Source organism: Lampris incognitus, chromosome 19 (assembly GCF_029633865.1).
Source record: "Lampris incognitus isolate fLamInc1 chromosome 19, fLamInc1.hap2, whole genome shotgun sequence".
Classification (NCBI taxonomy): domain Eukaryota; kingdom Metazoa; phylum Chordata; class Actinopteri; order Lampriformes; family Lampridae; genus Lampris; species Lampris incognitus.
The window spans coordinates 33,066,971-33,081,985 of record NC_079229.1 but is presented as its reverse complement, the minus strand read 5'-3'; the positions used below and the strand labels follow the sequence as shown (position 1 = coordinate 33,081,985).

At 42.4% G+C, this 15,015-nt stretch overlaps 2 protein-coding genes across 5 annotated transcripts in view; one reads left to right on the top strand and one right to left on the bottom strand.

The window, feature by feature from the left end:
• The window catches only part of ezh2 (enhancer of zeste 2 polycomb repressive complex 2 subunit), a 31,009-nt gene extending 28,298 nt beyond the window's left edge, over nt 1–2,711 (bottom strand). The window contains exons 1-2 of one of the 3 annotated variants that reach the window (XM_056299147.1): nt 2,324–2,711; nt 196–319 (exon numbers count right to left, since the gene is read on the bottom strand). In XM_056299147.1, the coding sequence (XP_056155122.1) occupies nt 196–312 (117 nt within the window). In that variant the 5' untranslated portion in view covers nt 313–319; nt 2,324–2,711. The other 2 variants (XM_056299145.1, XM_056299148.1) reach the window with 2 other exon arrangements.
• Nucleotides 2,712–5,403: 2,692 nt separating this feature from the next.
• Nucleotides 5,404–14,909, top strand: emc9 (ER membrane protein complex subunit 9). Of its 2 annotated transcripts, none has more exons than XM_056299012.1 (6): nt 5,404–5,582; nt 6,327–6,526; nt 9,875–9,951; nt 13,126–13,195; nt 14,163–14,257; nt 14,728–14,909. In XM_056299012.1, the coding sequence occupies exons 2-6, from the start codon at nt 6,329–6,331 to the stop codon at nt 14,906–14,908; spliced, it is 621 nt and encodes a 206-aa protein (XP_056154987.1). In that variant the 5' UTR covers nt 5,404–5,582; nt 6,327–6,328; the 3' UTR covers nt 14,909. The 2 variants fall into 2 exon arrangements, with proteins under 2 accessions (XP_056154987.1, XP_056154988.1); XM_056299013.1 differs by having other exon boundaries at nt 5,425–5,499.
• Nucleotides 14,910–15,015: the final 106 nt, after the last annotated feature.

Sequence of the window (15,015 nt, the reverse complement as noted above, 5' to 3'; positions counted from 1 at the left end):
GCCAGAAACAAATTAAGGACACACTGAAAAAGTTTCATTTGTAATATTTTTGCTTTCCTAAACATAATGACTAGTAAATATCACCAGGTGTTATGGAATTGCTTAACTTCAGCCAGTTAGCAACTTAAACTCATTACCCATGGCCTGCAGCATTAACCCTTTTTTTAACATGTGGTCTCTTGTGTACCAACCTACCTTGACCTCATCAGCCCGTCTGAAACGTTTCAACTGTCTGAGTCTCATGTACTCAGACTTCACCCTTCGCTTCCAGCAGCCTGGCCCCTTCTCCGAGCGCTTCCCAGTCAGCACCATGGTCAACCTGGATCCAATAAGAACAGGGGATCAGTGTTCCAATGCATCAGTCATTTTGACCTGAGTGACTGTTTCCAGTCATTGAGCATTCTGAGCAAGTGGTTTCCATGCTTTTTCAAGGTTCTTGTGCATTTCCTTCATAAGACCTGGAAATTATCCTTTTCTGGAACTGCTCAAGAAATTCACGCAGATCCAAATTGATAGTCATTATTATGAGGATGAGAATTCTCTGAGCATTTTTTTTTTAAATTTAAGCCTATATGCAGACAACACACATACAACACTATTAAGCCTAGGGGTTCAACAACTTAATTCTCCACAGGCATAAAGACAATACATTCAGCTATCTATAATTATATTTTACCATTTATGTGCATATGCATTCAAAGAGACAATAGGTTGAATGATAGTCAAACAATGGGAATCACCAAAATTCTTTCCAAAGTCCTGTCTTGGGTAAATCAACGGGAACACAAAGTCTCTCCAGTAGTTTACTTCGAAGCTCACAACAGATGGCAGAATGCATGAGGGGAATGGATTGAAGCTGCATTGTCCATTCATTTGAACAATCTGTGAATCGCTGTTTGCAAGCCAATGTTGTTCTAATCCAGCCTCACACAATTTATCAGACCTGTCTTGACAGCTGTCATGGAAACGTGCTGTTCCATAGCCAGCAAAACACCATATTTTTGGAAAGAAGTGACTTCAATGAAGACAGTTCCTTTTATGTAGTCTTTATAGCAAGGAGAGAGAGAGAAAGCAGCGTTAAGGGTGTATCTGTATGTAAGCAAAATTAGTGATTGCAGCTGATCAGCAAATTATCACTTAATATATAATTGACAGCATTTTCTTTCTTATTTATCATTGACAATATTTTATTTCTTCTATTAACACGTCACTTACTGTCCCTTTATACCACCCTGCGGTTGTTATAATCGACCACATCGCGACAGCGTTCGAAACAAGCAGTATACTTGCTTTTATGTGGCATGTAAAGAAACAAATGCATGGAGATTGTGTGATGATTGAGAGAGAGAGAGAGAGAGAGAGAGAAAACATTGGCTCTCTTAAACTGCCGGATTGCAGACAACTAGAGTGACTAGTCTGAGCTCTGACGTCGCGGCTCCTGAGAGCTAGTGCTGTCAAGTGACATGAAATATGTGACATGTTAAAAGTGACTACTGACAAACTTTAAGATAGCTGCTTCCTGCGCTTCTCTCTTGCACAGGGCCACTGAAATGCCACACCAAGGAATAACAGAAATACCTTTTTTTTCCCAAAGGGAACATATGCAGTAGCCAGTTAAAAGCAAATAAAAATGTGCTCATAAATTATACAAATGTTACATAAACATAAACCAAGTATGACAGGTAAATTACAATTATATTGATAAGTTATAATAACACCATTACATTTTAACCGGATTATTATAATATACTACTATTACAATTTAATATACTACTATTACAATTTATTAATACTATCAAGCTGTTAAATTGTACTATTTTACCAATACTAGATTATATTTATAGATTGCATATGAACAGACGTAGTGACAGTGTTGTTAGCTGTTCTTTATCGTTTAAGACATTGTTATGTCCATCATGTGGGAGCTAGAGGACAAGACGATGGAAAGAAACCAGCGAAATCAGCACTATCCGCCAACCATCACAGCGAAGGTCTCACTGTGAGAGACTGTAACCATTTTTTAAATTGGTTTCTGCCTTTTCGTTACACGTTTTGTCCGCCGCCTGTTGCCGTTTTGTCGGTTTCTTTCTACCGTCGCGTTAGAGCACGCCGAGTTTCACTGCGTGTCGGAAATGCCCCGAATAAATGAAGTTGTATTGCTGTTGTTGTTATAATAGCCGAACCACCTGGGGTACCTCAAGCTAGCCGGCTAGCTCCGGCTAACGGTGTGTTGACCAATTTAGTAACGCCTATAAAGAGGGCAGCTCTGAACCGGCTGAACCTTACCCAGAACAGACAAAACAACGTTGACGCCATTTCCTACCTGCGAGGTAAGATCAGCCCTCATTCAACGAAGTGACGGGGGGGATGGGGGTGTCGGATCTGACAAATACCGGCAAAACAGTCCTTTGTGCGGAAGGATTAGCTGGCTCCACACTCCGGCTAGCCGCAACGTTAGCTCGCTAGCTAGCTCGCTAGCTAGCTAGCTGAGAAGGAGGGAGCGATTCGCCTCGCGCGTCCCCCCCCGATCGCCAGCTCTTCCCCGGCGATCACCGGCTTACTTCGGTGTCGGCACACAAAGTGGTCGTTGCGCCCCTGAAACTGGATTTTGAGGGGCGGCGTGTTTTAACGGCCAAAAAAAAAAGAAAAGCTGCGGGTGGAAGTCGCAACTTTCAATTTCACCTCGCCCTCGTCAATTTGTCCGATTTCAATGTTTCCGCCTCGCCAAGTATTCAAACCTCTCTCCGTCTCACCATCGCCGCCCACTACGGCTGCAGTAGTTTCAAGAGGCGCCAAACATTTGGACCAATCACAAGAGCCGATACTGAAATAGCCGACTGTGGTCTCATATGATAGGTTGGTTGGTGTGACGTAGCCGTCCAATAAGAGCAAGCGCTGTACCGGGGGCCCGGGATGGGGAACATGTGGATAAGTTTCCTTTGTTCTCTCATTTAACAACGGCGTAAAATGGAAAATACTACACCGACCGCTTGACAGCGAAATGGTCACAATGACATCCGACGTCTCGCTTATTTACGCTCACTTGCGGTCACGTCGATCATTTCTGATAGTTTAAAATCCGTGCAAGTCGTTCGCAAACTGTGACAGCTCAGAACTGTACCGGCGTCTTCAGCGCACGTTATCTCAAACGTCCCATCTAAAGCTCCATCTATGGGGGTTTTAATTGTAAGGTCATGTGAAGATGGCCGTTGCTTTATTTATAGCCGGTCTGCACCTCGACAGCGTCTCAAAGAAAGCCGCCAACCCCTTTCCCTGCTTCAGGCACTGCGGCCAGTTGTAATAAAACATTGACCTGTTGGGACAGCCGGAATGTCACGATCGAAGTGGTCCTTGTTCGATATCGGGAAGGGAAATACGAAATCGGCTTTTATTTTTCTGCAGGGTATGTTTTTGGACGACACTACTAAAGTGAAGTTTTTCATGCAAAAGTTTTAACTCCAATGGGCAAGGGTCGTCAAGTTCATTACACCCCTCCCCATCTATAAACCCATTGGCTGGAGCCCCCGGCACATGTTTCGTTTCCATGTTTTCGTTCACTAGCGCCCCCACATGCATTCTCCGTACGGGGTTTGGTCACCTAACCTGGTGCCCTGATGATGGGACGAATAGAAATTGATGAAAATCTGCAGCATTTGGTGCATACATGTAATATAATTTGGGAGAGAGAAAGGAAGAGAGAGAGAGAGAGAGAGAGAGAGAGAGAGAGTCGATATGGACAGACCAAGGTTTCAGTATGGCAATACATGTGCTCAAAGAAAAAGCATGCAGGGCATGAATGCATTAAAAACCAAATTATTAAACATTAAGATTCCAGTTAGAATCTGGACAAAGATGTGTGATTGTGTTATTTTACCCCTAGCTTTGTATGGAAATGAGGTCTGGGGCCCGCTCGGTGGATCGGAGCACACAAACACCCGGTAGACGCCCTCCACACTGAATTCTGCAGAAAATGTTTAAATGTTCAAAGGAGGACACCAAATAACGCCTGCCTAGCAGAACTGGAGCATTTCCCATTACTGTTAAACATCCACAAACGGGCCATAACACTTTGGACGCATCTAAATTCAAGCCAAAAGACACCCTTCCATTCAAGGCATTAAAAACCCAAGAGCTGAACCCTGAAAACAGTCCCCTCAGTCAGCTGATGGTGAAGCTAACCAGCCAGGCTCCCATCAGCACCGCCTCAAAACACAGCAGAATAAAACAAATTATGAATCAGTCAAAAGATCTACATTTGGAACATTGGAGAAATGTAACTAAAACCCAAAGTAGACTAAACTGCTTTTTGACCCTAAACAGAGAATATAGATTGGCTGAGTATCTCCACTCCGTCAGAGATACGAAGCAGAGACGGATCCTGACCACATACAGGCTCAGTGACCACCAACTGGCTATAGAAACAGGAAGACACAGACAAACTGGCTACCCAGAGAGGAGGGTACATGTGGTCACTGCTGGACAGGGGAGGTAGAAACAGAGATGCACCTCCTCCTCCACTGTGAGAAGTTCTCACCAGTAAGAGACTTCCACTTCGGGGAAATAGCCAAGAAAATACCAAACTTCCTACTGTTAAGCCCAGAGGAGAAACTGGCAGTTCTCCTGGGTGAAGGAACAAAGCTCCTCTGGCAGCTAAATACATATCTGCCTGCCACAGCCTGCGGGGCTCACAACCACTATAAGATCCCCAAAATCATATGCTGTTAAGTCATTGCATTAAACTGCACAACATTTATTGCACTGTACTGTATGGCAATTAAAAAATTGACTGCTTCATTAGGCAAAAATATGGAACATGCTTATGTGATGACACCTATGTATTAATGTGTGATGTAATGTGTATTTAATATGTGATGTAATGTGTATTTAATGTGATGTAATGTGAATTTAATGTGTATTTGATGTGTGATGTAATGTTTTAATCTTCTGCAAACTGCTTTAGCAACAATGTATTTTTTGTTCATGCCAATAAAGCTATTTGAATTTGAATTTGAGTGAGAGAGAGAGAGAGAGAGAGAGAGAGAGAGAGAGAGAGAGAGAGAGAGAGAGAGAGAGAGAGAGAGAGAGAGAGAGAGAGAGAGACAGACTGACACTACATAAACATACTAATTGAAACCCCTGATACGGGTCTATCCGATTTTTTCAAAAATATTGATTTTTAAATTACCCTAGACCCGGGCTCCCCTTACAAAGATTTATCAACCTTTCGTTTCTGTCACCTAACGTTAAACCCCCTCCCTTCCACAGGGGCGCTCCACTAAACGACGTCAACGTGTTACTGCGGCTGAAGAAATAATAGGCACGCCAGTACACCAATTGGATTTCAAGCTGTCAACATTTTAGCCAATCAGCTAGCGGACCACGGTTGTGGGCGGGAAAGGAAGTCGGTTCTACATGGCGTTTGATTGGCAGGCGAAATAGCTAACCGTCAGAAATTTTGTCCGCTTACTGTTTGTTTTGTTTCTTACTTTTAGGATTACTGTAAGTGCAACTCATAAAATTAGCACATATTCTTGGTGTCTACCCTAACAAAGTCTCAGTCGATAGCTATTGCTCATCTGTAGGTAAGAAAAACACGCCTCTCCGTGGTTAGTCGACGTGCTAACGATATATCAACATCTAGCTAGCTGCTATGCGTTAGTAATGCTAACGATAGTTGATCATCATCGCTAGCTAGCTGCTATGAGTTAGTTATCGCTAACCGGGTCCTGTGGTCAAAGCAAATAAAACACGACCTTGGCATTTATGTGTTTGCTTAGACTGAAAGGAGTATCGTATGAGCGACCTTGGAATTTATGTGTTCGTTCAGATTGAAAGTAGTATTGTATATGCTGTTCGTGGGGGGGGGGGTTATATGAACTATGAAATTGTCACTCATGCCTTTGTGTTCATCAGTTTTCAGTATTTTATATATCCAGTGTTTCTCAACTCAGTCCTCAAGGACCCCCCTATCCTGCATATTTTCTTTGCAACCCTGAATAGGTACCTGTTTGTAGTTATTCAACCAATCAGCAATTAATTTTGTCAGACGTTGCACACCTTGCATAATTAAGTGCTGCGAGATGATTGGTCGAGTAAGTACAAGCAGGGCTACCTATGCAGGGTTACAGTGAAAATCTGCAGGATAGGGGGTTCCTTGAGGACTGGGTTGAGAAACCCTGAGATAGACACTCAGTGTGTGTCATGTGACACTGGTTCTAGTCTATAAAACAGGTCGTATGAATGAAACGTATTATGATTTCATAGTCGTGTGTGTGTGTGTGTGTGTGTGTGTGTGTGTGTGTGTGTGTGTGTGTGTGTCTCATCAGCCATGGGTGAAGTAGAGCTTTCCTGCCGTGCCTACGTGAAGATGTACCTGCATGCCTGCCTCTTTCCACGGTGCAGTATCAACGGGCTCCTGCTTTCATCTAGCTCGCCGGGCACTGGCACTGTCTGCGTAACAGACTGCGTGCCACTTCTTCATTCTCACCTGCCCCTGGCCCCCATCACTCAGCTGGCCCTCACACAGGTACATGCCACAGGAAAAGCTGCTGTGAAGTGAGTTGAAAGGCTAAGGCCTTGTTCAGACTCCAGGCAAATCGGGCTCGTGTCTCAAATCAGATCTTTACGACAGACTGTTATTTGCAAGTGGTCTGATCAGTGTAGAGCTCCTCCGTAGCACCGGACAAACTCAGCGAGGAGGAAGCTGGTACACATTGCGATGTTCCGTGCTGCAGTCGTGGCGGGCGTTCTGGATAGGATGTTGTCGGTTCTGGTCGTGTTGCGAGTGACGCAAAAGACAGTTTGAAATCCAATTTGGGCAGCCATAGTGTCCGGACTGATACGCATCTGTAGAAATGTGATTGGAATCGCATTTCAGACCTATGAAAGAAAGAAAATATTAGGTGGCGCGTTTGTGTTCCCCCCCAATGCTTTTGCGGCGTCCTTTCGCAATGCATTTGCCCTCCCTCGCAATACATCCGTACGAGTCACCTCCAAATGTATTTTAGATCAGATTTGCAAAAAGTTGCGTTTGACGTGGGTTTTTCCTGCCCAGACGTTCTAAAATCAATCTGGATATGCCAAAAAAAATTTGATTTGGACTGGCAGTATGAACAAGGCCTTAGATTAGGCAAGGCACTCTTCTCAAGGCAGCTGTTGGCAGAGTAAGTGTTGCCTATCATTCACCAGGGGGTCCAGCTTTGTCTTTTACTTAAAGGGAAACTGGTATTTTTTAACCTAAGCCCTATTTTCCTGAGGTTAGGAGTCAAGCTGAGTGGGGGCGCCCGGGTGGAGCGCATACTGCACCGGCCTGGGTTCGAATTCAGCCCGAGCCCTTTGCTGCATGTCATCCCCTCTCTCTCTCTCTCCCCTGCCTTTCCTGTCTCTCTCTACTGTCACTTAGGGCTGTGCAATATGAACAAAATCTCATATCACGATATAGGTCATTCGTATCATGATAACAATACATATCACAATATAGCACATTTTCTGTAAATTCCATGAATAAATCGTTTATATAAAATGACCACATGGAAAGGCCTATTTCGTATTACATTTTGAATTATGTATTCGACAAATAAAGTCAAGTCATGTTTATTTATATAGCACATTTAAAACAACCACAGTTGAACCAAAGTGGTGCACAAGCTTTATATTGTAAAATACAATATACACATGAATATAAAAATATATGTAAAGAAGACATAATAAAATAAAGAATATAAAATGTAAACAAATAAAAGGTACTAACTCATATTTGATTTTTTTCTCCTTTATTTAGAACCTTTGCGCAAGTTTTCAATTAAGCATGTAACAAAATATAAAATAATGTATAAAAAAGTAACTAGAAAAATGCTTTTCCACAGAAAAAGCGTGTGAATGCTGAGCTGCTGAAAGAAATCGCGAAAGCATTGCTGAAAATGGATAAATAGGAAAAGTCAGAAAGTCACTAGCCTACCTGAAATACCTGGAAACTGAAATGTGAAATCGCTGAATATTTTAAAAGTTTTAAAGGTATAAAAAACTAAAAAGTTCGCCATAATGTGCTAAATACATAAATAGTTTGATTGTTAAATGGTTTCTCTAGTTTAAAGTATGAAAAAGTGGAAGTGGTGCCACTAATAAAGAACTGCAAAGCAATAGTGTGAATGCCCAGCATTCACACTAATTAGGCTGGCAGTTGAGTTTCAAATTGATATGTGATGTCACAATAGGACTGAACATTCTAACAGACAAAGTGTATGGCAGAATTGCTAAACTTTAGAGCCGAATTGTTCAAAAACTATAAAATATTTTAGAAATCTGAATAGGATTCTGAAAGAGCTGAATGTCCTGAACTGTTTAAACTTTAAATGGGGTGAAGGAGGAGATACAGTTCAAAGGTGATGAGGGTTTCAACCTTTCCCCACAGACTTCCATTGTTTTGAAAAAATAGAAAAAGCTTAATATGTCTAAAAGTATAAAAGATAAAAAAACTGAAATGTGAGCCTTAATGGGCTTAAAGAGATGAACATTTTGATACCTGAATGGTTTCAGTGGCTAAAAGTATGAAGGAGTAAAAGAGGTGGAAAGGTTGCAAAAGTCCCCCGTTGACTCCCATTCAAAAAATGGCTGAAAAAAGTTGAATATTTCAAAAAGTTAAAAAGGTATGAAAAATCTGAAAGGGGAGCAATAGCACTCGACTGCTTTTGCTGCTCTCATCTGTAGACTCTCTCCATACTGTTTGACATGATTCTTACGTAGGTGGTAAAAGAGGCTAGTGGTGTTTTAGTCCGTTGTGGGGACCAGCATGTGGCATATTTTGCAAAGTACGGTTTTCTGGTGCGTGTCAGACTTTTCATACCCAAACCACGTCCATACGATAGAAGTAGTCCCTCTTTTAGGTACAAGCTCCTCGTTTTGTCCTGGCTGGTTGGAGTCCTGTTCGGAAATACCCCGTTCAGAGCGTTACATTCGCTGCCCTCCATGTTTGTTTGTATTGCCTTCATGCTAATTTTCTACCTGCATTTGTGCTGTGCAAAGAGCGGAAAGGGTCGTCCAAATGATGAAAAATATTGCTGTAAAGAGTGTGATTTGCGACACAACGAAATAAACCATAGAGCTTAACATGAAACGATAGACGTTTTCTATCGCCACACGATATATATCATTATATCGTACAGCGCTACTGTCACTGTTAAAATAAAGCAGAAAATGTCAAAAAAATAATATAAAAAAAAGACTTAAACTGAGCGATGGGTCACATTATCTTTCAACTGATTTGGTACTGAGCCAGCTAGCATCAGTCAACTGCTGCATACCAAGTTGTAATGGAATATGTTGCCAAATGTCGTCCACTAAATTTGCTTTTTTTTACACTAACAGGCTCAAAAAGTTTTGAGAAGTGTCTGAAAGCACCTTTCATTATGAAAAGACAATCCCATGTGCAGTCAGTCAACACAGTGATAGCTCTTTATTGCATTTCATGTTCTGGACTTCTCTCTAGCTCTCTCTCACATCCCGTCACAGCTCACTCACAGGATTACAGAACGAGACTTCTGCTCCGGGTTGGAAATGGACTTATCTATATAATTCCATGACTGATATTGTGTCAAAGGATCTTTTGACTCCTCTCATAAAATTCTGAGTCTGTTAGTGCTAAAAAGTAGCTCTTTTAGTGGATTTGACTTATGCCATTGCCTGGAAGGATTACATTGCAGTGAGGTGCACAGCAGTTGAATGATGTGAGCTTGCTCAATACTGAATCAGTTTAAATAACAGATTCTGCTAATCATCACTCCATTTCATTCCCGACAATAGGGGCTTAGGATAAAAAAAATTCTTCAGTGGACTATTAAGATTTACTAAATAATTTAAACATTGTCTACTGTTTCAGGTGGATGTCTGGTGTTCACAAACCCATCAGAGGATAGTGGGATATTATCAAGCCAATGCCTGCGTATCAGACTGCAGGTGAGACCTTAGTCGTGAGATGTGGTTTGCTCTTTTCCCCCTTTTTGTATGGGAGATTTTTTATCAACCTCTGCAGAGTAATCTTAATGTTGTTGTTATGTTGATCATTTGTAAACATTTATTCCTCAGATCATGGCTGAAGACCTCTCAGATTATTAAGGCCACTCATTCTCTATCTGGTCCTCGGGGACCATTGGTACTGCTGGTTATCCATTCTGCCAGGTAGTTCATTACATTCACCTGTCATTCCAGGTTTAAAACATCCCTGACTGGAGGCTGGAATCACTGAAACAACAGGTGACTGTAATGAACTACTTGGTAGAATTAAAAAACCAGCAGTATTTGTGCTATCCAAGGATTGGGTTGAGAACCATTGGTTTAGGCCACTAGTATTCAGTTATGTGCCACAGTGGTCCGGTCTTTGTGTACGCAGGTTCTTTCCAACCCATACCACATCGGCTGTTTTCACTGATTAACATAACAACAACCAGACAGGAGGACTAATCAGTGAAATCAGCTGGTGTTTGGTTGGAAAGAAAACCTGGATATACAAGGACCTCCATGGCACATAATTGAATACCTCTGGTTTAGGCCAACTGGTAAATTTGCCGCACAAAAGATAAAGCATAGCCTATCTCTGTTTAAATGTAAACTTTTCTAATTACTTAACATGTTATTTTCTCTGTACTCTACAAAAATACACAATTGGTACTGTAGGAAGTCACTAGTTAATTATAAAAGCTGACGAAAGTGCTGCATGGTGGACCATGTATGCTGAACGAAAGAGTAACTAAACTTCCGACCCTTTTTTTTTTTAGTGAGTTTGCTGACTGACATCTACAGGTTAAAGACATGCCAGGCTGGTCTTGGTATTCTGTGGTAACCGTTACTGCAGCTAGGGTGACCAGGTGTCCCGCTTTATGCGGGACTTGCACAGCATTTTTATCTCGTCCCGCATCCCCCGTTATTGAGACGATGTCCCGCATTTTGATTGGCTCTAGTTTTCAAAAGTCAAGCCACTGCAGGACAGACGCTTTTCTAAAATCTGGCTTTTATCCAGTGACTGTGAAGAAAGCAGGGAAGGCTGTCATCACAGGGCTGTGTTTGATGTCACTCAAACCGGGCACATGTGGGTCAAGTACAGGTTAATCTGTCATCGTCTTTGCTGCCACAGGCTACGCCCAACAGGGAAAATTGCAACCCACCACAAAATCACTGCAGATTTAAGTGGAATATGATGGACAGTAACACCAAGAAAAGGAAATGCAGCTACAACAAAGACTGGGAAACAACTTATGACTGGTTGAAGCCGGTGCAAGCCCATTCCCAGAGAGCTTTTTGTGAAATTTGCCAGTTATTTTTCAGTTTCACACAGAGGGGAATACGACGTGAAGCGTCACGGGACATGTGAGTCTCACAAGAAACATGTGGCTCAAAAAGAGATGTGCCGATCTATGGACTCATTCCTACTGAAACCAAAAGATGATTGCCACACACATCAGGTAACAGCAGCTGAAATAACTGGCGTTTACCACACTGTACAGCACTCCCACTCATACAGGTCAGCACACTGTCGTAGTAAGCTAGCACCATTCACTTTTCCAGACTCGCACATTGCAACAAAAAAAAAAAGCCGTGTCATACAAAAGCAAGTTCCTTGATCTAAATATATTACTTTTTCTTTTCTGGATATACGACCCTGGGCTCACCCTTAATTTTATATGCGATATACCCTTTTTAAAAGCACCATTAGTATACTTGAAAGAACAGAAGCCATGACTTGAATCCCATGTCAGCAACCTGTCTGTTCTGTGTTATTGTACACAGTTCAGTCAGATTCAGTGTTGATGAGACGAAGCGTTGTACTTTCAGCAGTTATTGGGACAGAAAAAGGGACTATGTGAGTGCAAGCAGACTATCGCATAAGACCGTAAGAACTGTGAGACTTTAGCTTCCTTTTATGCTTAATGCATTTACTCAGCGTGGGGGTTGGGTAAGTTACATTAAAAAAAAATCCTTTAGCATCCTTCACATGCTAAAGGCCTAACCTGTAACCTGCGTAGTCTGTTGTGTGCTACTGGATCAACCAGAGGGCGAAGCACAGAGATGCTTTACGAGCTAAGGGGCAGAATAGCAATGTTTATTTAGTTAGTTAGATAGACATTATATCAAAATTTTAGACCACCTCTCAGCATTGGTAACGTGTCCCATGTTGCCCCACACAAATATGCTGTTGGTCCCACATTTGGTTTGTTGGGATGTGGTCCCCCGAACTGCAGCTAATAACAATAATAGATGTGTTTGATTCAGGTGTGTCGGCACTGGCAGACAAACAAAGCCACCATTAACAGTTGTCAGTGCTGGTTTTTTGGTGTCAAACAGACCCATTATTAATGTTGCGCGCTGCAGTTGTGTTTATCCTGCTACGCTAACAGAGTACCAAGACCAGCCTGTTTTTATCCTGCAAATGTCAACAAACTCACTGAAATGGTCTATGATGTAAATATTCTGTAACCAGTGTTTTCAAATGATTTAGAAAAATGTCTTGATTGATGTTCTTTTAGGTGTGTGTATTTACTGAAATGATTTTACTGCCTCATTTATACTAAATGTTGTTTGTCCTTGTTTTTTAATCATTTACCTTGTCTAGTGCTGCTGGTCTGAGTCACCAAATGGAATTTCGTTGTGTGCACACAATGACAAAGTATGTTATCTTGTCATACAGAAGAATTTGACTTGGTGGGTTGCAGTTCAGCATAAGTATGCAGAAACAATGGAAATCCTTTTAGACAGTGCAAGGAGCACATGCAATTTCAGTAACATCTATGCAAGCAGTGCTATGTATATAACAGAATCACCGTTTTTCCAGCGATAACTTCAAAACAACTTTTACAAACTGGACAAATTTCGGAGCAGTCGTGTTTGTTGTACAGTATTAATACTTGAAAGTACTGCACTATTTGGAGACAGAGGCTTAATACTGACAAGGTGACATTTAGTTGGCAAATTGTCATGTGGAATTTAATCTGGCAGTGTGTCACACAAACGGGTGAGTCAACTTGTAATAAGGGCGAGGGTGTCCCAAGTGGGTTTTGTGACGGCATGAAGTGACCACCTGAATTCTAACCAACTTCTGTTTTCCCCCTTTCTTTCTTCCCTTCTTCCATTTGATAGTCCCACACCATGTGCAATGAAGATAGCCGACAAGATCGCAGAGCAGTTTAATAATGCTGTTTTGTTAATGGTAAGCTCAACAGGAAGAGACTGACTTAACACCACGCCTCCTAACCACTTGACGCATATTGTTTTGGAAACCTTTTTGTCTGGACGGCAACAGCGGGGCCAGCCCTAAACATGCGGTTGTCCACGAGTGCCTGAGTAAGTGATGGAGTTGGTCAGACAGCCGAGTTGGAGTTTTCCCATTGGCCGTTGCACTTTCAAAATGAATTGGTGTGAACAGTTTTCTATTATGTCATTAGGGGGCGTTTACAGCGCCTCCACTGTAACAAATTGCAAAAACAAACATGTACCCTGGCTCTGCCAAATGACGGAAGCTAAGTAGGTGTGGGCTTGGCTAGTACTTGTATGGGAGACCTCCCGGGAAAACTGAGTTGCTGCCGAAAGTGGAGTTGGTGTGTCAGTAGGGGGCAGTCTTCCCTCTGGTCCTTATAAAAACAACAAATATCAAATCCCAATGCCCCAGCGCAGTGACCGGGACACTGTGCTGCAGGAGATGCCGCCCTTCGGGTGAGAAGTTAAACCGAGGTCCTGACTCACTGTGGTCATTAAAGATCCCATGGCACGTATCGCAAAGAGTAGGGGGACCCCCGGTGTCCTAGCAAAATTCTCAACCTGGCTCTCTCCATCTGGCCACCTAATCATCCCTCCATGTAATTGGCTCATTGATTCCTCCCTCTCCACCTCAAGCTGATGTGTGGTGAGCATTCTGGTGCAAAATGGCTGCCGTGCATCACCCAGGTGGTGCTACACATTGGTGGTGGCTGAAGTGAGTTACCCCCCCTTCAATGTGAAGCACTTTGGGTGTCTAGAAAAGCGCTATATGAATGTAATGACTATTAAATTGACCACAATTAACCATACACGGTCCAAGCATATATTTGGTTTTGACCTCGTCTTGTTTTTTTAAACGTCATTTTCTTTACCTCATATTGATCCCGAGTTTTTTTTCTTGCTTTTTGTTTCTTCTCTAGCTCGACGGTGGGAAGATGTCTCCGGACTATCGGGTTCCTCCCATAGTGATGTATGAGCGAAAAGATTCAAGATGGACGCTCAAAGACAAACATACGTAAGCGCTAGCCTGACGTCTTTCACTTTTCTTTACCTTGGCCAAGAGCTGAGCAAGACACGACAGTGACAGCGTGGCTTGGTCACCCAGTTAGTTGTCTGTGATAACCGTCACTTAGTCTTTCTCCTTATCTTGACCGCTTCAGGCAAGATGCCTAAACTTAACCTTTGACCAATCACAAGTGCTTGTGGGCATGTCTGTGTCAGAACCTCCATTACAGTGAATGTGTCCCGAGTTAATTTTGGGTTTGATTTGTATCTGAGACTTGATTTTTTTTTTAAGCCTTGGGATATCATAGATTTATCCCAGCTTTTTCTTCTTCTGCATTTACCAAAATACACTTAGCTTATATAAAAATACTCGACGCTGTTTTGGTTGGGTGAGAGTTGATACTTCTCTGGGGCTGTTAAATGGGTACTGAACACACCTCCACTAAGACATTAACCCTGGTCTGTCCACTGATTCCTCAGGATAATGCTGAGGCAGTGGGAGGAGACTCGCACAATAGCCAGTCAGATGCTGGAGTTTGGAGACCACAGGCTGTTGGTGGATTTTGACAGCCACTTGGATGACATCACAAAGGACTGGACCAATCAGAAACTCAATAGCAAGATAGCGGAGCTTTCCTCACCGGCCAACGGGAACGTGTAGCCCTAAGCACAGCGTCACATTGTACCCAAGCCTGGAATTATTCATTTTTCCTCGACCCGTGTCATCGTCTCATACAAACACAAGACTTTTCTAGAAACAACTTTTAC

What these genes read in the sequence shown, in the direction of transcription:
- emc9 (XM_056299012.1), top strand. Translation starts at nt 6,329, where the DNA reads ATGGGTGAAGTAGAGCTTTCCTGCCGTGCCTACGTGAAGATGTACCTG. An exon ending in CTCAGCTGGCCCTCACACAG is followed by an intron (nt 6,527 to 9,874) that starts GTACATGCCACA and finishes CTACTGTTTCAG; the next exon opens with GTGGATGTCTGGTGTTCACA. An exon ending in ATAATGCTGTTTTGTTAATG is followed by an intron (nt 13,196 to 14,162) that starts GTAAGCTCAACA and finishes TTTCTTCTCTAG; the next exon opens with CTCGACGGTGGGAAGATGTC.